Raw genomic sequence first — 25,539 nt, 5'->3', positions numbered from 1 at the left:
TTTTCAGATTTGAGTGAAATTTTGTGCACAACTTCTCTTTGGGCAAAACACCAATGCAATAAATGATTCGGGACAATTTAGTAGGGGATGAAGTGGTACCTTCTTTTTGCTTAGGACTTCGGTGACAATAAGTAGTGCCTCCTGTGTGCTTGGAATCATGGTGAACCTAAGTAGTGCATCTGGTGTGCTTGGGATTTTGGAGACAATAAGTAGTGTCTCCTCTGTGGTAGGAATCATGGTGACATGGAGTAGTGCCTCCTCTGTGCTAGGAATCATGGTGACACTGAGTAGTGCCTCCTCTGTGCTTGGAATCACGGCGACAATAAGTAGTGCATCCTGTGTACGTGGAATCTTGGTGACACTAAGTAGTGCTTCCTCTGTGCTTGGAATCATGGTGAAACTAAGTAGTGCCTCCTCTGTGCTAGGATCCATGGTGACAATAAGTAGTGCCTCCTCTGTGCTTGGAATCTTGGTGACACTAAGTAGTGCCTCCTCTTTGCTTGGGACCTTGGAGACAATAAGTAGAGCCTCCTCCGTGCTTGGAGTCAGGGTGACACTAAGTAGTCCCACCATTGTGCTTGGAACCTTCATGACAATAAGTAGAGCATCCCCTGTTCTTGGAATCTTGGTGACACTAAGTGGTGCCTCCTCTGTGCTTGGGACCTGGGAGACAATAAGTAGAGCCTCTGTGCTTGGAATCAGGGTGACACTAAGTGGTCCCACCGTTGTGCTTAGAACCTTCGTGACAATAAGTAGTACCTCCTTTGTGCTTGGGACCTTGCTGAAGTAGTACGGCCTATGTGCTTAGAACCCAAAAGACCATAAGTAATACCTCCTTTGTGCTTGTGACTTTGTTGACCATGAGTAGTGTCATCTCTGTGTTTGTGAACTTGGGGACAATACATAGTACCTCCTCAATTCTTGTAATCTTGGTGACAATAAATAGTACATATACCTAGCTCTTCTGCGATGGTGACCTTGACGACAATAAGGAGTGTCACCTCTGTTCTTGGTCTTTGATGACAATTGCTAGTACATCCTCTGTGATAGGGACATTGATGACAATAGGTAGTACATGTACCTTCTCTGTGATTGGGACCATGGTGACAGTAGGTAGTACATGTACCTCCTCTGTGATTGGGACCATGGTGACAATAGGTAGTACATGTACCTCCTCTGTGATTGGGACCTTGGTGACAGTAGATAGTACATATACCTCCTCTGTGATTGGGACATTAGTGACCACAAGTAATGCTGCCTCTGTGATTGGGACCTTGGTGACAATATGTAGTACATGTACCTCTTCTGTGGTTGGGACCTTGGTGACAATAGGTCGCACGTCCTCTGTGATAGGGACCTTGATGACATTAGGTAGTACATGTACCTCCCGTGTGATTGGGCCTTGGTGACAGTAGGTAGTACACGTACCTCCTCTGTGATTGGAACTTTGGTGACATTTGGTAATACATCCTCTGTGATTGGGGCCTTGGTTACAGTAGGTAGTACATGTACCTCCTCTGTGATTGGGACCTTGGTGACAGTAGATAGTACATATACCTCCTCTGTGATTGGGACATTAGTGACCACAAGTAATGCTGCCTCTGTGATTGGGACCTTGGTGACAATATGTAGTACATGTACCTCTTCTGTGGTTGGGACCTTGGTGACAATAGGTTGCACGTCCTCTGTGATAGGGACCTTGATGACAGTAGGTAGTACATGTACCTCCCGTGTGATTGGGCCTTGGTGACAGTAGGTAGTACACATACCTCCTCTGTGATTGGAACTTTGGTGACATTTGGTAATACATCCTCTGTGATTGGGGCCTTGGTCACAGTAGGTAGTACATGCACCTCCTCTGCGATTGGGACCTTGGTGGCAGTAGGTAGTGCATGGACCTCCTCTGATTGGGACATTGGTGACCATAAGTAGTATTGCCTCTGTGTTTGGGTCCATGGTGACAAAAGTCCCACCATTGTGCTTGGGTCCTTGATGAGCGTGCTTCAGCAGCTCAAGCTAGACGGGGGCTGGCCTGGCCACCAGGTGTCGCTTGTGTCTATAGATTCGGGGAATCCCCGCTGCTGTTGTGAGTCATTAAATCAAAAACTAAAGGTGTAAGTTGTTAAATTGTAAGTAAATCGTTACTCTGCAATAATCGCACTTCCCAGATAGGACCCTGGGACCTTGGTGACAATGTCCCCGCTGCTGTTGTGAGTCATTAAATCAAAAACTAAAGGTGTACCTTGTTAAATTGTAAGTAAATCATTACTCTGCAATAATCGCACTTCCCAATTGGGACCCTGGGACCTTTGGTGACAATGTCCCCGCTGCTGTTGTGAGTCATTAAATCAAAAACTAAAGGTGTACCTTGTTAAATTGTAAGTAAATCATTACTCTGCAATAATCGCACTTCCCAATTGGGACCCTGGGACCTTTGGTGACAATGTCCCCGCTGCTGTTGTGAGTCATTAAATCAAAAACTAAAGGTGTACCTTGTTAAATTGTAAGTAAATCATTACTCTGCAATAATCGCACTTCCCAATTGGGACCCTGGGACCTTTGGTGACAATGTCCCCGCTGCTGTTGTGAGTCATTAAATCAAAAACTAAAGGTGTACCTTGTTAAATTGTAAGTAAATCGTTACTCTGCAATAATCGCACTTCCCAATTAGGACCCTGGGACCTTTGGTGACAATGTGTAGTCTTTGAACGTGATCATCATTTCATTGAAACAACAACGATATTCACAGTTTATGATAATTCATATTTAGGCTTGCGGAATATGCAGCATATGGGATTAAATGGATTTGCTTAATTATTTTTAGTGGATGGAACACAGTGATTTCATACATCAATTATAGAAGAAAGCACAATGCTGCACTTAGTAGCAGCCATATATCAAAGTGTATGATTCAAGGGAAGTAACTTGTGCATGTAATTGTCACCACAAAGGGAAGTACATGTCCATTTTCTTTCAATTTTGCCGAGCAGAATACAAAATAATTATACTTTTACCTTCTGCATACCATTAGAGAATTGTTAAGCATTATAAAATGATCAGTTGATAATGAGAATAATCAAGAAGATAATAACTAAGGAAATTTCAAAACCACCGTATTAAAAATTTGCTAAAATTTTTATATTTAATTGAATTTTAAAAAATGCAAACAGGATTAAATTTTCTGTCGACACATTATACCAGATACTCACAGAAGTCCCCTTTCCATTGGAGATATATTTGGTTGGCTAATTTGTGTCATTTTGTGTAAATCAGGGAAAAATTAGGATAGTTTTGGTAACCATGGCAACCGCCAATGTAAGTGATGCATTTTGGTTAGATTTATGTCATATCATTACTACAGTGTTATTGGTCAAAATTTATGCAAATTATAGACCATTTTGTAAATGGCCTAGATGCCAGCTTTGAACTTCTGGAGTGAGTAGTGCTGCCTTTGTGCTTGGGACCTTGGTGAGAATATGTAGTACATGTACCTCCTCTGTGATTGGTGACAATAGTACATAGTACATATACCTTGTCTGTGAGACCTTGGTGACCGTAAGTAATGCTGCCTCTGTGATTGGGACCTTAGGGACAATATGTAGTATATGTACCTCCTGTGTAATTGGGACATTGGTGACTGCAAGTAGTGATTCCTCTGTGATTGGGACCTTGGTGAGAATATGTAGTACATGTACCTCCTCTGTGATTGGGACCTTTGTGACTGTGCAGTACATGTACCTCTTCTGTGCTTGGGACCTTGGTGAGAACATGTAGTACATGTACCTCTGTTGTGCTTGGGACCGTGGTGAGAACATGTAGTACATGTACCTCCTCTGTGATTGGGACCTTGGTGACAATATGTAGTACATGTACCTCTTCCGTGATTGGGACATTGGTGACCGTAGGCAGTGCCCCCTCTGTGCTTGGGTCCTTGGTAACAATATGTAGTATATGTACCTCCTCTCTGAATTGAACCTTGATGACAGTACGTAGTACATGTACCTCCTCTGTGGTTGGGACATTGGTGACAGTAAGTAGTGCTGCCTCTGTCCTTGGGTCCTTGGTGACTGAGTGCCGCCACTCTGAGTGGGACCTTGACCACAAAAGTAGAGCCTTCCGAGTGCTTGTAACCTTGGCGACAATAAATATCACCTCTGTGTTTGTGACCTTGGTGATAATAAGCATTATTTCCTCTGTGTTTGTGACCTTGGTGACAATAAGCATTATTTCCTCTGTGTTTGTGACCTTGGTGACAATAAGCATTACTTCCTCTGTACTTGGAATCTTGGTGACCATGAGTAGTGCCTTTGTGCTTGTGACCTTGGTGACAATTAGCAGTACTTCCTCTGTGTTTGTGACCTTGGTGACAATAAGCATTACTTCCTCTGTGTTTGTGACCTTGGTGACAATAAGCATTACTTCCTCTGTGTTTGTGACCGTGGTGACAATAAGCATTACTTCCTCTGTACTTGGAATCTTTGCGCTTGTGACCTTGGTGTACTTGGGTGACTCAGTCCACCTCAGCACGTCTGACCTTGGTGACAGTAAGTAGTACCTCTCTGTGTATATTAGGACCTAAGTCACAAAATAAGTAGTACAGCCTCTGTGCTTGTGACCTTGGTGGCAATAAGTAATACCTCCACTGTGCTTGGAACCATGGTGACAATAAGTAGTTCCTTCTCTGTTTCTGGGACATTGGTGACCATTAGTTGTACATGTACCTCCATTATGCTTGGAACCTAAGTGACAATAAATAGTACCCCTCTGTGCCTGGGACCTAAGTGACAATAGGTAGTACCTCTCTGTGCTTGGGACATTCGTGACAGTAAGTAGTACCCCTCTGTGCTTGGAACCTAAGTGACAATAAGGAGTACCCCTCTGTGTTTGGGACCTTCGTGACAGTAAGTAGTACCCCTCTGTGCTCGGAACCTAAGTGACAATAAGTAGTACCCCTGTGTGGTTGGGACCTTCGTGGCAATAAGTAGTACCCCTCTGTGCTCGGAACCTAAGTGACAATAAGTAGTACCCCTGTGTGGTTGGGACCTTTGTGACAATAAGTAGTACCCCTATGTGCTTGGGACCTTTGTGACAATAAGTAGTACCCCTCTGTGCTTGGGACCTTTGTGACACTAAGTAGTACCCCTCTGCGCTTGGAATTTAAGTGACAATAAGAAGTACCCCTCTGTGCTTGGGACCTTTGTGACAATAAGTAGTACCCCTCTGTGCTTGGGACCTTTGTGACAATAAGTAGTACCCCTCTGCGCTTGGAATTTAAGTGACAATAAGAAGTACCCCTCTGTGCTTGGGACCTTTGTGACAATAAGTAGTACCCCTTTGTGCTTGGGACCTTTGTGACAATAAGTAGTACCCCTCTGCGCTTGGAATTTAAGTGACAATAAGTAGTACCCCTCTGTGCTTGGAACCTTTGTGACAATAAGTAGTACCCCTCTGTGCTTGGGACCTTTGTGGCAATAAGTAGTACCCCTCTGCGCTTGGAATTTAAGTGACAATAAGTAGTATCCCTTCGTGCTTGGGGCCTTTGTGACAGTACGTAGTACCCCTCTGTGCTTGGGACCTTTGTGACAATAAGTAGTACCCCTCTGTGCTTGGGACCTTTGTGACAATAAGTAGTACCCCTCTGCGCTTGGAATTTAAGTGACAATAAGTAGTATCCCTTCGTGCTTGGGGCCTTTGTGACAGTACGTAGTACCCCTCTGTGCTTGGGACCTTTGTGACAATAAGTAGTACCCCTCTGTGCTTGGGACCTTTGTGACAGTAAGTAGTACCCCTCTGCGCTTGGAATTTAAGTGACAATAAGTAGTACCGCTCTGTGGTTGGAACCTAAGTGACAATAAGTAGTATCCCTTCGTGCTTGGGGCCTTTGTGACAGTAAGTAGTACCCCTCTGTGCTTGGAACCTAAGTGACAATAAGTAGTACCCCTCTGTGCTTGGGACCTTCATGACAGTAAGTAGTACCCCTCTGTGCATGGAACCTAAGTGACAATAAGTAGTACCCCTTTGTGCTTGGGGCCTTTGTGACAGTACATAGTACCCCTCTGCGCTTGGGACCTTTGTGACACTAAGTAGTACTCCTCTGTGCTTGGGACCTTTGTGACAGTACGTAGTACCCCTCTGTGCTTGGGACCTTTGTGACAATAAGTAGTACCCCTCTGTGCTTGGAACCTAAGTGACAATAAGTAGTACCCCTCTGTGCTTGGGACCTTCATGACAGTAAGTAGTACCCCTCTGTGCATGGAACCTAAGTGACAATAAGTAGTACCCCTTCGTGCTTGGGGCCTTTGTGACAGTACATAGTACCCCTCTGTGCTTGGGACCTTTGTGACAATAAGTAGTACCCCTCTGCGCTTGGAACCTAAGTGACAATAAGTAGTACCCCTCTGTGCTTGGGACATTTGTGTTGAAATATTGTTGAAAGCGACATTAAAACTTTCACTCACACACTCACTCACTCTTGGGACATTCGTGACAATAAGTAGTACACCTCTGTGCTTGGAACCTAAGTGACAATAAGTAGTACCCCTCTGTGCTTGGGACCTTCGTGACGGTAAGTAGTACCCCTCTGTGCTTGGAACCTAAGTGACAATAAGTAGTACCGCTCTGTGCTTGGGACATCGGTGACATTTAATAGTTCCCGTCAGTTATTTGGACCATATTATTGGGGGCCGTTCATGTTCTCTTATTTGAGATAAATTAGAAAATACTTTCATTACATAAATATAACATATATGTTTGGTCTGTCTGTGCGAGAAATGTGAGAATCTGTTTGCTGATATACATTATTTATATGTCTATCTTCAGTGTACCACAAACATGCGGTGGACTTTGCGGTTCACATTGTGGAAATTGTTCAACCTTAGTTACTTCTAAAGAGGGCTTAAAACAGACCTGATCACCAAGAACTATTCTTCTGACACTCTCTTTATGTCTGTGATTTAATTTTTTAATCCGTTTTTTTGTTTTAAAACAGCTGGGTTCTCAGATTTTTAGAAAAACCCAGCACCTGGTTGAATAAAATTGATAGTTATACAACACAACAAAAATGACAATGCATGCTGGTTAAACTTCATGTGAGATACATTAGTGCTGCATATACATTTAGTTGAGTCCATGTCTTTTCTTTTAAATTCCCTAGCATTTTTCCTTTCTTGCTATTCTTGTGTAGGCCAGTTTCATAATGCCAATAACTTAATTCCCCTGTCATGAGTTCTCTAGTGGGAAGGTGTATAACGTGTTACCACTGTGTATGCTGGCGGTTTGTAGGTCACTAATTCATCTATAAGCAGAAACATAGCTAGCACTATCACATAGCCAAGCTACACTGCAGCATTATGGTAGGGCTCAGCTACTGTAGACATGTTGTAGAATTGGCTACATGCAGCCTTATGGCATTTCTGTGTCATTTCATAGTTTCACTGACACTATATACATGATAACTTTTTTTAATGCTTTACATCGTCATAATTTTGGCCATTTGCTTCCCATTTATTATGTATGGATATGAATATAGGCCTACTGTAAACTACAACAACAACGCCATAAATATGTTATTCTATAGTCATGCATGCATTTAGGCTTGTGTTGAACATTGTTGTATGTTAGCTATATACTTTTATTTTGTAAGGTTATAGGATTTAATCCTTTTCTATGCAAAATTTAGATTGAGAAAGGAATGGAAGCATGGAATAGCTTAAATATTAAAAAGTGGAATTGACATTTAGGAAGTCTCACAAGCTCACTCAGGTATATAGGCGAGATAAGGTAGGGTTTCGCAAACTAACACAGCTGAAAGATGCAGTTTTACAATACCTGCTAACGTTAAGCTGGCAGGCCCAACAATGCAAGCTAGATGTATATTCAAATCGAGCTACCAAAAATTCGCACATTTTAACTGTTAGTTTGCAGGAGCCCCCACCTTGTCTCATCCAAACTGGAAAACTTGCGAGACTCATGAAATACCAATTCGGCTAGTTTGCATGGTAGGGCATGTCAGTAGGCCTACTGTAACTTTTGCCTTTTTCCATACAGGTACGAAAAGTAAGAGTTTAACACAAAACAAACACAATAACACAAAAATAATTCTGTTTTTGAAATACCTGTTGCTGTATATATGTATTTGCTGGAATGCCAATCAGTAATAATGTGTAGATGTCATGGGTATTATTTGGATAATCTGTATTTGTGTGTGTGACAGTCTTTAAATCCTAAATATACATGTTATATGTAAAGACACGTTTTAAAGAAGACTTGAGAAACCTGTACATGTCTATGTGACATTGTACTTGGGAAGGCCTGCCAGGAACCTGCCGATGGTTGGAGGTTTACCCCAGTTTTTTCCCCCTTCATTGCTGACTGTCTCTTGAGTAGTAGGTGAAACACTAGTCACATAAATATCCTATAAAAGACCACAAATTTCATCCATGACTAACTTGCCCATTTTTTCTGATTTTCCTGATTCTGAGAGTTTTATTAGGTTTGAAGTTTGCTTGAAACAAACTAATGATAATCTGCTGGAAAATTGTAAGTTTCACAACCAAAAATAGTATTTTAGCCTCTAAAAATGCACTTTTGTGGATGGAATTTTAGGTCATTTAGGGTTAATAAATTCAGTCATAAATGGAAACCTTGGTTTGATAAATTGTTCATAATGGTATGCACCAGAAGAGTTTTGCTCTTTTTGTACTGCAGCCAGATAAATATATACATATGTATGTTACAGAGGATTAAGAAGTCCCCTGGTCCCGAGTTTGAGTCTTATGACGTAGCCAAGGTTGTGACGGACGAGCGGTGTGATTACTGCCTGCAGACAGCCGCTCATAACCGCCGAGGAAAACATGAAGATCTGCTTATCTGTAAAGATTGCAATGCGAAAGGTAGGCGTAAAAGCAATGAGTGAGTGAGTGCGTGTTTGGGGTTTAACATTGTACTTAACAATTTTTCAGTTGTATGACGACGAAGGAATCCTTAGAGTGCATGTAATGTGCCTCCTTGTTGCAGGATGGATTTCCACCGCTCTTTTATCTAGTGCTGCTTCACTGAGACGGCTCACCGAAGGCAAGTAACCCGGCCCGCCGGAGCCATTATACTGATACGGGTCGACTAGTTGTTGCACTTTCCCTTTCATGCTGAACACCAAGCGAGGAAGTTACAACTTCCTCTTTTAAGGTCTCAGGTGTGACTCAACCCAGGATTGACCCCTGAATCTACCGCTCCCAAACCGGACGCTCTACGAACTGTGCTGTCAGGGGCATTGTAAAAGCATTGAAGACTGTAGGCTGTACAGCCGGGCCTCAAAGTGCCATTTTTGATGTATTTTGTTTTTTTTATCCAGTCCATGCCAAAAGGATAATGTCATATGGTGTCAATCGGTCCATCCATATGTCTGTATGAATGACTTGATCGCAGTATAAGGCAAACAGCTTCAGATAAAGATTTTCTTATTTGTTATTCACCAATACGGTCGCTGTGAGTTCAGCTCCAGCTCATGCTAGCTTCCTCTCCGGCCGCAAGCGGGAAGGTCTGCCAGCAAACTGCCGATGGTCGTGGGTTTCCCCCAGGCTGCGTGCGGTTTCCACCCACCAGTATGGCATAAAAAACACCAATCAAATCTTATTTGTTATTCAGGTTCATATTGAAGTGCAAAAAATTTCAAGGAAGTATTTGCAATATAAGCTAAACCACCTGAGATAAGGATTTCATATTTGGTATACAGGTTCATATCAAGGGTAACATGATGTACGATATAAACTGGCCATAAGTTGGGATCAAATTTATGGTTTTCATTGCATTTGGCTGGTACTGGCGTGTTTTAAGGAAGTGATTGCTCTCGAAGTTAAAGCACTTTGGATAAGCTTTTAATTTTTAGTATGTAGGCCTACCCCATGTGGTAATATGTACCCCAAATTTCATCCACAAAAGTAAATTTTTAGAGGCAAATAAATGTCACAAAATATTATTTTTGGTGCTGAAACTTACAATCCCATGTACGAAGCTAACCTGAAAACACCTTTCTAAAATCAATAGAATTCTCAGAATCAGGAAAGTTAGGCAAGTTATTCAAGGACGAAATTTATGCTCATTTAGGGTAGGTTCATATTCAGATGAACTAGGTTCCTATTTAAACTGCATGGGCACATTTTGATGAAATTTCTGGTTTCCATGGCAGCTGAGAAGAAATGGAATGTTTGAATGATGTGAACACAGTGGTCATGATTGTAGTCATTTTGTTTCACATCTCAGTGTATGCAGTGATTTGTTTGCTGTTACTTGTGTTTTTTTCTTTTACTGTTTTGAGTGTGATGTTAACAAGAATTAAATCAAAGGGGTCACAGTATACCCCCTTCTAGAACCCCCTTAGGGGCAGTGGTGTTCTATAGTTTATAGAGCTCAGTAACCCAGACACCTGTAGCAGCTTCCTGGTTATTCTGTTCACAACAAAAGAAAACACCAGACATTAACCATCTTTCAAAGTTGTAGTGATGTAGTCAGTGAATTCAAGAAGCAAATAATGATAAAAATGCAAGGAAGAACTCTCCTTTCTAGCAGTTTAGGCGTTCAACTTACAATCTGTACTCTTTTATGAACCTACTTTAACAGTGCTACATTTGACTTTTTTCTGCTTGTCCCAAAAAGTCAGCATTTCTCAACTAAAACAGTTACATAGTTATATTTTCACAATTTGTTATAAATGTTGTTTGCATACATGTATTTTGTATTTAAAGTTATCAAAAAGAACATTTTTTTATTGTTTTTTTTTTGCAGGATAATGTAGCTGTTAATGTATAAAATGCCAAGGTTTTGGTTACATTGTTACTGTCCCCAATATATTTTTGCCAGTGGGTACTGGGAGTGATTAACTCTGCTAATCCATCTCTCCATGGGTTTTATCTTGCTCAAAGACTGGTTAATTGTCTTCTGTTGTACAGTATGGGGTGGCATTTGGTGCAAATATCACACAGGAAAAAGTTTGTCAGTAACTCAGCGTCATTGATTTACATTGCTTCCTCCACCCACAAAACTGACTTCCATTGTATAGGTGGGAAGTTTTTGACTTTGGCACAGAACAACAATCAGATAAATAAATCAATAAGTATTATTAGTGATGTTTGTATTGTGATGTAAACGTTATCTCTCCCACAGCTCATCCTTCCTGCATGGAGTACTCAGAGGAACTGGCTAAGCGAGCCCGTAAGTCTCCCTGGCAGTGCATAGACTGTAAAACGTGCTACATTTGTGACGACTCGGGAGATGCTGTAAGTATTAGTAGTCTCCTGGTAGTCTTCACTCTTTGTATTCATGGAGTAGTTGTAAATATGAATAATGAATTATTCTGCGACTGGTGAAGCATGCAGTGTACAAGAAAGGCAACCAGAGATGTAATACATGTATGCATTTATATATTGTTAATCAACCAATAAGCTTAGCATAATGCATAAAGATATACATGTATGTGTATATACTAAAAAAATACATTAGTCAGGCATCTATTTGATGTTTCAAAACTTCAAAATAAGTGATATTTGTGGTAAGTGATACAAACAGCTTGTATATTGTTTCAATTATAATTTACAACTAAAATATTTGTCGAAATATTGAAATACCAGGTGCAACTTCGATTTTTTTCTTGTTTTGTGACATGTATATGCATTCTGCATTATGACATTATATGATTTCTTCCTTTAAGTTTGTATTATTGGGAAAGAAGTTGAAAATTTGTGTGTGTAAATTCCACAAAGCCCTTTCAGACTGAAGTCAAAATTTTACATACGATTTTGAAGGATGTTTTTAAATCAAACAAATTGAACTTTGACTACTTCCGTGTGTCAAAATTTTAACTTTCGGTGCCAAAAACTAAGTATTGTGATCAGCTTTCAAATTTTGAAAAGTGAGAATGGTTTTGTGGAATAAGACCTGACCTACTAGTTTAAAAGTGGAAATTGTTGATCATTGCTGCAGTTTACATCATTTGGATAGACTATTTAGAGCAGTGAGTAGATGGTTTAAAAATGAATAAGTGAATAGAACAGTGTATCTAAAATTGTTGACAGTTAATAATTATTAACCAACTTTGTATTACAGTGTATTTTGTTATGTGATTTCCTTAACTTCCCAAAGCAAAGATGGAATTTGGATAATTTAGGTAGAAACTGTTCAGTTACTTTTAAAACTTGCTGGGGGAGTATGTGTAGATTTAGTGTAAAAGTGTATTTGCCAAAGAGAATTTGTAAATGTTAGAAGCTTGCTTGGATGATATTAACTGTCACTGTTATTGTTCTTCTCAGGATGCCATGCTGTTTTGTGACGCATGTGACAAAGGCTACCACATGACCTGTCACAACCCAATGGTGACAGAAAAGCCTCAAGGTGGGTTCACGGGTGCATGCTGTATGTCATCTAAATTCTGACATGTAAAAACGTACTTTCGGAAAGACACAAAGGCCTAAAAATGTTTCTTTCGATGCCTGTTAAAATGTTAAGCTTTTCTGATAAAACCATATAAAAAAAGTAGCCATGAAATTTAGGTGGATGAAGCAATCAGAATGAAGTAAAATGTGTCTCTTAAAAAAGGTAAAAACTTTTTAGCAGTGAAATACAGTAATAAGTACAGGTGTGTCACCCAGTCAGTATGGTCTGTGTTCTATCTATAACACAGATGTGCTGAGCATATTTGTCCCAAAGCATCATGAACTGTCAGCGTTTGTTTTGTTCTACAGAAACACCCTGTAGCTAACTGTTTGCTTGAAACAAAAGACCTCAAATAAATTAACAACAAATACACAACAAATAATATAATTAACCATTTCGGAAAAGGGGGTAGAAAGAGATTTAATTGCTGAATGCCATTTTGGTGACTATAAATCAAGTTCTGATGTTTGGCCATGGCATATGCCGTCATTTAGAGCAACACAACGTCGTGTCACTCTTACCCGACTCTCTTAAGGGTATAAAAGGCAAACCAGGGTTTGCATGTCATCATCAGCAGCAGCAGCAGCTGTGTTGTCCAGTTTTGGAAATAACTTTATCGTGCCTGATGGTGTAAAATGGACCACGTCGAGTCGGTTATGACACATCACAATACAATAAAAATGCATATTTTATCATTTGCTTATACACATTTGGTCAAGCGCTCTCTGTTGTTTTAAAGGCTGCTTATAAAGGTGCTGGGGGTGTGGCCACTGAGTATTTGTTACTCTGTACAACATAAATGTAAAATATAGTTCAAATGTATCTTAAATTTTGATGGGTTGACCTACTTTTAGTATAAATATTCATGAGTCTGGCGTAAAACTCCAATCAGGTAAACAAACAAACACTTTAAGTATGTATGACACAGCTAAGGAGATGGTGACAGCCACCTTTCTTTACTATCATTTCTTGATGGAAATCACTGAATGGATGGCACTTGTGTGTACAGAAGCCTGTAGTCTTGATTACAGCAAGTCTAGTAGACATACTGGTGACCTCAGATACACACATTGAGCCTGACTGACCAGGATGCTGAAGAAATCAGATGAATCCCCCTATCGGTCTGCAACTGCATAGTGATACGTTTAAAGATCGTTGTGTACACAGTCGATCGGTAAAGAGGCTTTCAGTGCAAGTCTACACTAGAAGCAAATCCAAGGAAACACCAATAACAGTGGCTCCACTCTTCAAACCTTTCCCAAGAAAGCTCAAGTTTCGCACTTACATGGTTTCACGATACTACCGAGTCCACCAATACCCAGTATATAGACCATTTCGTTGGACATACATGTCAGAAACTATGATGTACACATGTGCCGAATCATACCAGGTCCTGTTGTAGCACATCAGGTTTCGTACTAGCTGATGTTAGTTGCTGACAGCTATATTGTGCAATGGGTGTTTATGTAAATTTGAGCAAATCTGCATGTGCTTGAGATCTAATAAAGAATATGTAAATCATTTAATTTGACCTAAAATCCAGTCCATTGACTCAAGATATGGCCGGGTCGTCATGCAGATGTTGTGGAATCCTGCTGATGAAGCCCCGCTTTCCGTTGATTGAAAGTTTTCATTGTCAGATTAAAGATATAACCAGGTGTCTTATGCAAATCTTGGTAAAACGAAATATGCATGTTTCAGTATTTCACAGTAGGCAGTTCTTCATTCACAAACATAAGTAGGCCTTCCGGCGGCGTGCATGATCACTAAAAGCTACTTAAAAATCTACGCTGGATACAAACAAGCTGTCAACTTCCAGCCTTTGGTTGAATTTTTGAATAATATTTTGATCATGGGTTATGTTATATATTTGTTATCTGCTAATAATTTCTAAAGTAAATACCTGTATCAGTTGATTGTTATGTAGTCTGATGTATATGATATGATATATATATATATGTGATTCAACTGAAAAGTTTTTTAAGGAGATAGGCCTAGTTCAGTTCAGTCTAAGCCTGACAGAATTGAGTCAGGCTTCCGCGGGTTGGGAGCAAACGTCATGTATTTACTGGAAATGACATGCCACGTTAATCTGCATAGTTTGAATCTTCGAACATACATTTTCGTAACTAGTGTATAATATAGACACACATTTGGATTATGCAATTCTCCCCAATTCTAAATTTACTGCAATAATTAGCACATACTGTCATGTTGTCTCGGGAATTGAGGAATACCGTCCAGAACCTCGTGTAACAGAGATGCAGGTGCCACATGAAATGTATGTAGCTTGTGCGTGGTGGATGACAGGTATGCTTACATTTTCCCTCAACACAGATTTCAAGCAAGCTCTGGTGGGGAATCTGGGAATCAGACCTTCAGTCTTTTCCGTTCCCTTACCCTTATAAGGTGGACTACAGGTATACTTGAGGTACATCTTTGGTGTACCATTGGGGTGTAGCATTCCTGAACTGAGGTGTGTCTTTGGGATACTTGAGGTGTGTCTGAGGTACTGCCTAAGCTATGCTTGAGGTGTATCTGAGATACTGCCATTTATGCAAATTAGTACCTCAAGTTCACCCAGAGTACACTTCAGTGGAAGTGTACCATGTAAATATTTGGTAAATATATGATGCCCGAGGTATCACTGAGATACATTCTTATAGGCAAGGTGGATGTATGTTGGTTTCACTTTTATTTTTGTGGAAAACAGGCTCAAAACACTTAAATATTGGCTGTATGAATTATAGATAAATTTAAGTAAGTTTGTAAGTGCATGCTGTTCTTTGTTTACAGTACCTGTAAATCTCAGCTGACTTATAACAACAACAGTGATATACATTTACATGAGGCTTTCTAGCTGCTTGATCAAAATTTTGTGCTACTCCATTTCTATGCCCTCCAGAACTGTTCAGGTGCCCAAACATGTTACAAATTCTGTCCTCGGAAGCATCAATCTGCATAAATGGGTTGTTTTTCCACAGCCTGGAATATGTATGCATCTTGTTCAGGGTAGCCATCTTGGAATAATTAGGGGCAAATGTATGTATGCTCTGTGATTGGTCAATATTTGCACATTGAATGGCAAGTCATTATAGGGTGATACAAAGGCTTATATTTGTTTGGTAAAGATTTTTCTATTACGCAAAAATATTTGCAGTTTTGTACTCACTATTTTGTCTGAAGTAAAATGTAAATCTAATCTCTTGTTTTAAAACTTTAAAGAAGTGGCTAAGGTGTAACTGAGGCACATGACCACTAAATTATAATCAAAAACTCTCAAAGTTTCTAAAGTGTACCTCGTATACATCATTTACTTTTTTAACTTTCAAAGTTGATAAGGTGTACCTGAGGTACATCATCTAAGTGTTGATTTTTTTCAAAGTTCCTGAGGTGTATTTGAGGTACATAATTCAAAAATCGCTCAAAACTGTTAAAGTTTCTAAGGTGTAACTTAGGGACATCATACTTTTGTTTTTAACTTTCAAAGTTTCTAAGGTGCACCTGAGGTACATTTAAGTGTTGATTTTTTTTCCAAGTTTGTGAGGTACATCAGAGGTATAGGTATATGCCTGGTGTTTTTGAGGTACAGTACACCTCAGATAATATAGATAGGGTGTACACCCCATGCATCTATACCTCACAATAAGGTGTACATGAGGAGTACACCCCATAGACACCTCATCTATAGTTCACACTGGACCTCATGTCTGTAAAAGGGTCTGTAAGGTTTAGATCCAACCACTTGAACTTTGTCAGCTGAGCCAACGTTGTTTACGGTTTCAGCTATGATCTTTTTATATGGGTTAACCCCCACCCAGACTACCCAACATAACTCAAGTTTTGTTGGCTCAACAAGAGTCAAATCGAAGTTCAGTCAACAAGTTGAACTGTGTTGAGTAGTCTGGAAAGGTTCTTCAGCTCCGCTGAACAGCTCTCAACACTGTCCAACATTGTTGAATTGGAAATGTGCTAGTGTACTTTGTGCCATCAAGTTGAGTGCATGTAGCCAATCAGAGAGCTTGTAGAAATAAGGTGACTGTCTTAAGGCACGTGACCTGGGCAAAATGGCTGCACCAAAGGCGAAAGAGAGAAACTGGTCTCATGATGATATAGTTTGATTGATACAGGAGTATGGCCATGGCAATAAGTACAGCCGATAAACCCACCACACTATTCTTCCGGTTGCACGTCAGTGTGTCTCATGCATTGGAGAGAAAGGTGGAGATTTCTCTCCAATTTATTGAAAGTTTGGTTAAAAATGCAGCTCAACACATTGGAATGTGTGGACAGGGCTTTTGGACACAGCCAAGGAGTCTTCCGGGTTAAAATATTGGTATATAAGAACGGTGGAGAAACTCCGCACAACAAAAAAAGCGTGCAAAATGAACCAATCCATGCATTAATCTGGCAAACCTCCAGTAAAGTATCTTCACCAAGACATTCTCTGTTCCTCTGCAATTTTTTCTACATTCTGTAGCTGTTGCGACCAGTAAATTGAAGATAATTCACAATTGTGCCTTATGCTCACATGCCATATTGACATAGTGACCTAATAAATCAGGTTGTTTCTCGTCTCGCATGTGTGGTTGACCTTCTCGATGTCACTATGTTTTGATCAGCTGGCTGTCAGTTTTAACAGTCAGTTTTTAAAGCCTTCTGACTGCAGAGACACAAATTTGCACTTGACCGAAGGCTATGGAACAGAATGACGGACACCACAGTTTGTTGGAATTGTCAAATTAAGTTTGCAGTGAAAAAGGTGGGGGTAGGTGCGCTATCTTGGGCATCCATTCAATTCAATTTCACAGTCAACCACCACTACATTTGCGCGCCTCGCAGACCAAGATTTTAAAAACATGGTAGCGCATGGCGACCTGCTAAATGTGAGCCTGTTTTCGACTTCAGCTTAAATTTACAGGAGTATGGTGATGTAAAGGCAAATAGCAATTGTGGCAAAATGTGCATAAATATTCCAGCTTTTCAGAATTGCCGTACTTTATGTGTACTCAGGACGAATCTAAAGCACATGCAGTGGAATTGAATGGGGAGGTAGTTCTTTGTAAGCATTATACCAGAATCGGTTCCACATAACTCTCGGGCTAAGGGTGGCCAGCAGTCCCCGTGTATCGGTACATATAAGCCACCCTTAAACCGAGGTCTCGGGGCTAGATGGTATCCTGACACTTCTAATCAGTGAAGCATGTCATTGGTGTAGTTGACATTCCCTGCTGTGTTAGCAGGACTACTTTCGCCATGCCTACCCCCTCCTCGACTATTTCCAATAATCAGCTGCCAGCAAAAAAAACAAACGAACTTGACACCCATCATTTGAGTGTTTGTTCGTTGTATTCGTGTTAACCAAACCCAATGATGATGATTTATGGGGGCTGTCCCTAAATGCACCGCCGTTCACTTTCAGTGTTTCCTGACATATTTTTTCTGTTTTCAGGCAAATGGGTATGTGCTGAGTGTGTGTTGGAGGGAGTGGCTGACAGCATCCTTCACTCGCCTGATGCAATGGAAGAGGGGACATCGCCTGAGTCTACTGGCAAACAGATAGGTAAGGTTCCAGTTTTGTGGTAGTGTGCAGTTATCTCTCTGTTCAGTAATGTGTATTTAAACCCTTTTGTGCCGTGTAGAAGAAGTTTTGCTGTGTAGCAAAATAATTGGTGACAGAACCACTGCCAGAAAACCGCTACGTGGAAATCATGCCTGATTTATCTGTTCCTACAAATATGTCAAACAACAAAATTGTCTTATATTTAATTTAGCCTTATGTACATTGACAAAATAATTCTGCTTTTTTCCCAAGAGCCCAAATTTTTAAATCAATGTGTTTATGTTTATAACTATCATTAGACTTGGTATGTTCCTTCCCGTTATTTTAGCAGAAATTTGTGTTACAATAATTTACCCAGAATTTACATTGTGAAGCAATATTTTGACCTTGTTACATAAGAAATAACTAGTTTAAAGTGTTTTGAAGGTCTAAGATGTCTTTGTGATCTCCAGGCCAGAATATTTTTGCTGGGGCTGGTAGTCTGAACATTTGAGACCTAACTCACAGGGCATATTACAGTTGGCGACCATGATGTTATTGAGTACCACATCATTTGAGTGAAAACATTTGAGTTTAATAACTGTCTGAGAGCTCATGCTGGCTTCCTCTGCAGCTGTATGTGGGAAGGTCTTACAGCAACCTGTGAATGGTCATGGGTTTCCCCTGGGATCTGCCCGGTTTCCTCTTACCATAATACTGGCCACTGTTGTGTAAGTGAAATATTCTTGAGTACGGCGTAAAACACCAGTCAGATAAATGAACGTCTAAGGGTTAATGGTTTGAGCGTGACTGTGATACTGTGTATTTGAGCGTGACTGTGATACTTTGTGTTTGAATGTGACTGTGATACTGTGTGTTTGAGTGTGACTGATACTGTGTGTTTGAGCGTGACTGTGATACTGTGTTTGAGCGTGACTGTGATACTGTGTGTTTGAGCGTGACTGTGATACTGTGTGTTTGAGCGTGACTGATACTGTGTGTTTGAGCGTGACTGTGACACTGTGTGTTTGAGCGTGACTGTGATACTGTGTGTTTGAGCGTGACTGTGACACTGTGTGTTTGAGCGTGACTGTGATACTGTGTGTTTGAGCGTGACTGTGATACTGTGTTTGAGCGTGACTGTGATACTGTGTTTGAGCGTGACTGTGATACTGTGTGTTTGAGCGTGACTGTGATGCTGTGTGTTTGAGTGTGACTGATACTGTGTTTGAGCGTGACTGTGATACTGTGTGTTTGAGTGTGACTATTTGAGCATGACTGTGATACTGTGTATTTGAGCGTGACTGATACTGTGTGTTTGAGGGTGACTGTGATACTGTGTGTTTGAGTGTGACTGATACTGTGTGTTTGAGCGTGACTGTGATACTGTGTGTTTAAGCGTGACTGTGATACTGTGTATTTGAGCATGACTGTGATACTGTGTGTTTGAGAGTGACTGTGATACTGTGTGTTTGAGCGTGACTGTGATACTATGTGTTTGAGCGTGACTGTGATACTGTGTGTTTGAGCGTGACTGATACTGTGTTTGAGCGTGACTGTGATACTGTGTGTTTGAGCGTGACTGTGATACTGTGTTTGAGCGTGACTGTGATACTGTGTTTGAGCGTGACTGATACTGTGTGTTTGAGCGTGACTGTGATACTGTGTGTTTGAGCGTGGCTGTGATACTGTGTTTGAGCGTGACTGTGATACTGTGTTTGAGCATGACTGTGATACTGTGTGTTTGAGTGTGACTGTGATACTGTGTGTTTGAGCATGACTGATACTGTGTTTGAGCGTGACTGTGATACTGTGTGTTTGAGCGTGGCTGTGATACTGTGTTTGAGCGTGACTGTGATACTGTGTTTGAGCATGACTGTGATACTGTGTGTTTGAGTGTGACTGTGATACTGTGTGTTTGAGCATGACTGATACTGTGTTTGAGCGTGACTGTGATACTGTGTGTTTGAGTGTGACTATTTGAGCATGACTGTGATACTGTGTTTGAACGTGACTGTGATACTGTGTGTTTGAGCGTGACTGATACTGTGTATTTGTGCGTGACTGTGATACTGTGCATTTGAGCGTGACACTGTGTGTTTCAGATGGCTCGGGTCCGTCTTGCTTACCAACTCCATGTGATTCCCCTGTACAGGATCCTGACAAAGAGTAAGTATACATCAGCTTACACATGCATACAGATGGTACTGCTGGACACATCAGACATTATCCCAAAATACCCTTTGCACAATGCTTATAGAGATTGAAGCTGGGCACAAAGTAGAGACTGGTGATAGGTAGGCTATTCAGAGAATGGACTCAAAGCCTACATTGGCATTGACAAAAAAAGCAGATATTTGGATTGGGCACAAACTGAGGTTATGATGGCCACAATCCAGAGGGTGAGAGAGAGGAGGCAGAAAGCAGACGTTTGGATAGAGGACAAAAAGTTTGGGTGGAGCAGTGAGTCTGGAAAAGCGTGGAGCACTGAATCTAAAATAGGGTGGAGCACTGAGTCTAGAATAGGGCAGAACACTGAGTCTAGAATAGGGTGGAGCACTGAGTCTAGAATAGGGTGGAATACTGAGCCTTGAATAGGGCAGAACACTGAGTCTAGAGTAGGGTGGAGCACTGAGTCTAGATTAGGGTGTGGCAGTGAGTCTAGAATGGGATGGGGGAGAAGCAACCAGCATGAGCTGGACTTGAACTCACAGTGACTGCGTTAGTTAGAGGCTCCTGAGTTGTTGAGCTGTGCTGGCATGCTAACCACTCCACCACAGAGGCCCTGGATTGAGATTTGAGTCAGTACAAAGAGGATAGCATCGACACAAAACAGATGTTGGAATAAGAAGCATAAACAAATTTTGTTTCTCAGATACCACTTCTACTAAACTTAGTAATTCTTCATAACTTTTAAGTGTTTTTACTTGGCATTGATATTTCCTAAAACAATGTTTTGTAATAAAGCATTTCTTCTTGGAGTATTTTCCCATGTAATGTTTGTTTTTATCTCATTTGCTGGCAGAGTTTGATGAACATGTGCCTTTCAAATAACTTGTTTTGCTTATTGATTTGTATGTCTACATTGTCAATCAGAATTTTGTACTTTATTTTGACATTTTTAGTAGTTATGTTGATAGGCACCCTATTCATCAAAACCATCATTTGAGCTGTTGAAAACAAAACAAAAAATTAAATCAACCAACAAATTGATTGCTTTTAATTCAGAAATGATAGTAAACTGTTCCACCCAACACCTCCCAAATTACGCAAACTCGCCGAGTCTGAAGTGCCTGATGCTTCAGAATGGACAATAGAAGAAGTGGTAGATTTCTTCAAGTCTCTGGGTTTTCAGCAACAGGCAGATGCCTTCCGGGAACAGGTAACTTTGCCTGAGTTTTTATATATTTAAGAAAAAGAGTGTAAAATTCAGTACAATTTGGGACATAAAAACATTGGTTTAGCAGGTAAGCAGGGGACAGAACTCAATTTGTGATTGTCTGGTTGTATTGCAGTTCTTACTGGTTACCCAACTTTGGCTGAAGGATCTTGTTGTTGTCATGTGATACAGAGTTGCTTCCCATATCTTGATTTCTATTTTATGGAAAAAGGCAATTAACTCCAAACTGTGCGAAATGTGTACATTTACAATGTATTAAGTAGTTTTGTTAGAATGACAATAAAACAAATTTCAGAAGTTGTGTAAAAAAAAAATGTTTGGTGGAAGCCATCGATTCAAATTATACATCACATATTTAAGTGACTGGAGAATTAATTGTCGAGCTGTCATCGTTATGTGTTTCCCACTGGCCGGCATCTTGTGTTCTGTTGCCTGTACTACAGCTGCAGTAAAATGTTTATTTATTGGTCAGTTTTTGGTCAGTGACATGTAACACATGATTTGATTGGTCTATAACCTATACTTCTTTTAATGGTCAGTAACCTACACAACTAAGAACAGGCTGGCCATGCAGTTCACACCTATTTACTCATTCACATAGGAAGAGTTATGCTGGTTAGATACGAAAGTGGCTTGGTGCCATTTTTATGTAGCTGTGTGAACATGGGTAAGAGGCATTTAATCAGGTTTGAGACAGTTTCACAGCATACTGTGACTGACAGTTGGTTTTATCTGGTGCCCTCAGCATGGCATTTCAGTGAGGCAGCACTGTAGGCCAGCATTACAACTGGCCTGCTTCAGGGAAACAGTGTTAATTGTTATGAAAGTAACAATTGCAGCTTGCTTAGATGGTGCATCTCTCAATTAACCATATTTTTTTTTCATTTGGCAGGAAATCGATGGGAAATCCCTGCTCTTAATGCGAAGAAGTGATGTGTTGTCTGGTCTCTCTCTCAAACTGGGCCATGCCCTCAAAATCTACGTATATGTTCAACGCCTCCAGACAGTAGGACAGCCATTCCATTACTGAGGGATCTCTTGCAGTGTTGACTACATCTGCATGACTATAAATTGTTAGCATGGTAATGCTGTAGCTTCATCTTCAGCTGTAAACAACTCGGTGACAATAAACATCTTAATTTATTTAGATCACAAATATATAAAAGAAGCATGTAAAACAGCACTGAGTCTGATTAAGGTATGACTTTAATTAGCATTAAAAATGTTCTCGATTTTTGAGCGATCTAGGTCATCTTAAAAAAAAATTTGTTTCATATAACCCAACCCTATGTGGAAAATTAGAGCTGGGTGAATTGTTGTTTTTTTTTTTCACTGGAAAGGAAAAAATGAAGTGATTTTGTGGAGAAAAACAATGAAAACTTTGTATAGGTAGCTTGTTGGTGGGTTGGTAGAGCTATGTTAAACAGACACGTTTTTGAAGATATACTATAATGAGCAGTGTGAAATTACCAATTCACTATGCAGTTGTTGTAAACAAATGTTTAACATTGAAAAGGTTTTCGTGTGAGACTAGAAAGCAGTTTTTATTATGTTATGAATTGTGTAAGGAATGTAAGGAAAATCTGGAATGAAGCTTGCGAAATAATGGGCCTTTACAGCATCAAATCTTGAATCTTCATTCAAAGAAATCGAAAAATTGGAGAATAGCATGGTTTTTAAAATTTGAAATGAAATGAATTATTGTTACCTGCAAGGAAAAGTTGTGAAAAGTTGTCATTTCTTACATTGCCCATTCTAATGGAAGATCATGGTGATGAAGCAAATTTCTAAACCATGAAATCTATTGACATCTGTGAATTTACATTTTCTTTACAAAATGTCTTTCTAGAAGCTTTTACATATTGACATTCTGGATGCCAATCTTTTTTTACACTCTATATGTGAAAATGGACATTCTGTTCTTCTACCCAATGAAATGCTATTTAAAAATTTCTTTATATGTAAATTATGTGGCATTGTTTAAGCCTGTGTGTTTTGAAATGGAGGGAATTAGTTGGTTTACCATTCAAGATGTAAAAATAAGTATATGATTATTACAATCAGCTTAATTCTTGAAAAGAGACAAAAAAAAAGATAATTCTGTATTGATTGTGTGAAATTTCCCAACAGGTTGCGGATCCTTGGTGAAAACAAGCCATCAGCAACACTCATGTGAGCATTTATGCTGTTTAACTTGTTTTCAACCAATATGTATGCTTAATTATAAGTGGGAAAATTCATCAATAACTTGCTTATGGCTGGTTGTTTACACTCTACACTATGGTTTCCTTCACCCATAAAACGGATCGCCATCAAGCAAATGAAAAATTCTTGATTATGGCATTATGCAACGATGAAATAAATATTTTGTACATTGTAGATTGTAAACGGACAGGGAAATAATGCTTTCAAACGTTCAACAGGCTGTAAAAGTTAGCATACTTTTTTTAAACAGAAAACAATCATTTTTTAAATTATTTTTGAGGCACATTTGCAGTCTTGTGCATATTGTATGCACATTTGTTCCCATTACACAGGAGTTTTACATAAATTACCTCGGGTATAAACAACGGTAACTTTGTCTGTATGGGCCAAGTATACATGATGTAAATGGATCCTTCTGAAAAACATGTACAAACTTAGTCCCCCATTAAGTAAGTACAGGGCTGTTTTGACAGTCTGCATCAGTCCTCACTGGCTGGCCTAGTTCATTAACTGGTGGACTGACAGCTTGGAGCTGATGACCAAGTACTTAATATCTTCAAAACCATATTGACATTTAAAATTAAATCGTAAAATTAAAGCTGGGACACTTATGTGTAAATTCTACACTTTCCAACATATAACCTAAAAATAGATTACAAAAAATGATACATTTCTTAAATCATTTAATCTGATTAAGATAAGAGAAGAAACACAAAGCATTTGTGAAAAAACTTTGATTGATATAGTTTACGTTGCCATAAGTATGTACCTAATATGTAAATTTTTTTGACAAACCCAAGGTGTAAATCTGCAATAAACTACACCACCCCGAGATTAAACTCCAAATTTTGCCAGATACTGCTAGCTTGTCATGTTACAAAGCCTCCTGAATTTGTGCCCAACAGGTAAGTTTTGGCTTACATATTGTGTACGTTAATGGCTGAAAACTTGAGTGTGCTGGAAACTAGAATGTGATGGAAACTAGAATGTGCTGGAAACTTGAGTGTGCTGGAGACCACTTACTTTTGTTAATAATATAGAGACTAATTTGGGTCTTGTAAATATTCTTTTGTGCCAAATTGTATTGTAGGGTGCTGGTATCACTTGTTAGAGGCTCTGGTTTGAATTGGATTTCTTGCAGGCGGTTGCCTCTTCTTGTTGGATCAGGTGGTTAGACTGCGGCTAGAGTAAGGAGCTTTGTCCGGTTCGTACACGTTGACTCCGGTTCTTACAGGTTTACTCTGGTTCTTACTCCGAAGTCCTCCCGATTCTCCTACCCATGAACCTCACTGTCCTTGCGGAAGTGAAAACCCTCTGTAAAGTCGGGATTTATATATATATATATATATATATATATATATATATATATATATATATTAAAGAAAGTGAAAATTACTTTTGAATTTTAAAAAGAATGGAGGAAAATCAAAAAAAAATTTAAAACGAAATGGAAGCATCATTGATGGAGCTTTTTATTTCTTGTTTTTTTCCTGTAAATACATAATTGAAGGTAACATTTTTGCATAAAATTCAAACAAATATGTATATAAAGAGAATAGCAGTAATGTCCATTGATGAATTTGAATTTGTTCATTTCTGAAATAAGGTCCTTGATAATTAAGTTTTAAAATATTAGTTTTGTATGATAATTGTTAATTAAACACTTTGTGACCAGTGTTAAAAATTATGCACGTACGTTCCACATGAGGCGACAGATTTCCCAACCAAGGGCTCTATTTTTATGATAGATAATATTCAATTGAGTCGTGCTGTAAGGTGTAAAATATGATATACATTTGCCAAAGACACGCACATGTATGTATTAGTATGGCTAAGGCTTATAGACATATGTTCATTTCCCCCCAAAGGTTTACTTGTGTATATATATGTTACCTTTTGCGGGATCTCAGCCTGCTTGTAGATACCTTGGTGTTGTTGGAAAATGCCTTCTGTTTGGAATAAAAGGATT

At 39.6% G+C, this 25,539-nt stretch overlaps 1 protein-coding gene across 1 annotated transcript in view; it reads left to right on the top strand.

Annotated features, from left to right (window-relative positions):
• The window catches only part of LOC135470393 (histone acetyltransferase KAT6B-like), a 32,925-nt gene extending 8,034 nt beyond the window's left edge, over positions 1-24,891 (top strand). The window contains exons 2-8 of the mRNA XM_064749310.1: positions 8,738-8,891; positions 11,158-11,270; positions 12,300-12,381; positions 17,876-17,986; positions 20,071-20,134; positions 21,194-21,347; positions 22,258-24,891. Of these exons, the coding sequence (XP_064605380.1) occupies positions 8,738-8,891; positions 11,158-11,270; positions 12,300-12,381; positions 17,876-17,986; positions 20,071-20,134; positions 21,194-21,347; positions 22,258-22,395 (816 nt within the window). The 3' untranslated portion in view covers positions 22,396-24,891. The remainder of the gene's footprint in view (positions 1-8,737; positions 8,892-11,157; positions 11,271-12,299; positions 12,382-17,875; positions 17,987-20,070; positions 20,135-21,193; positions 21,348-22,257) is intronic.
• The last annotated feature ends 648 nt before the right edge of the window (positions 24,892-25,539 follow it).

Source organism: Liolophura sinensis, chromosome 7 (assembly GCF_032854445.1).
Source record: "Liolophura sinensis isolate JHLJ2023 chromosome 7, CUHK_Ljap_v2, whole genome shotgun sequence".
Taxonomy (NCBI): Eukaryota; Metazoa; Mollusca; class Polyplacophora; order Chitonida; family Chitonidae; genus Liolophura; species Liolophura sinensis.
The sequence above is the reverse complement of the archived record's forward strand: the minus strand, read 5'-3'. Positions and strand labels throughout refer to the sequence as shown.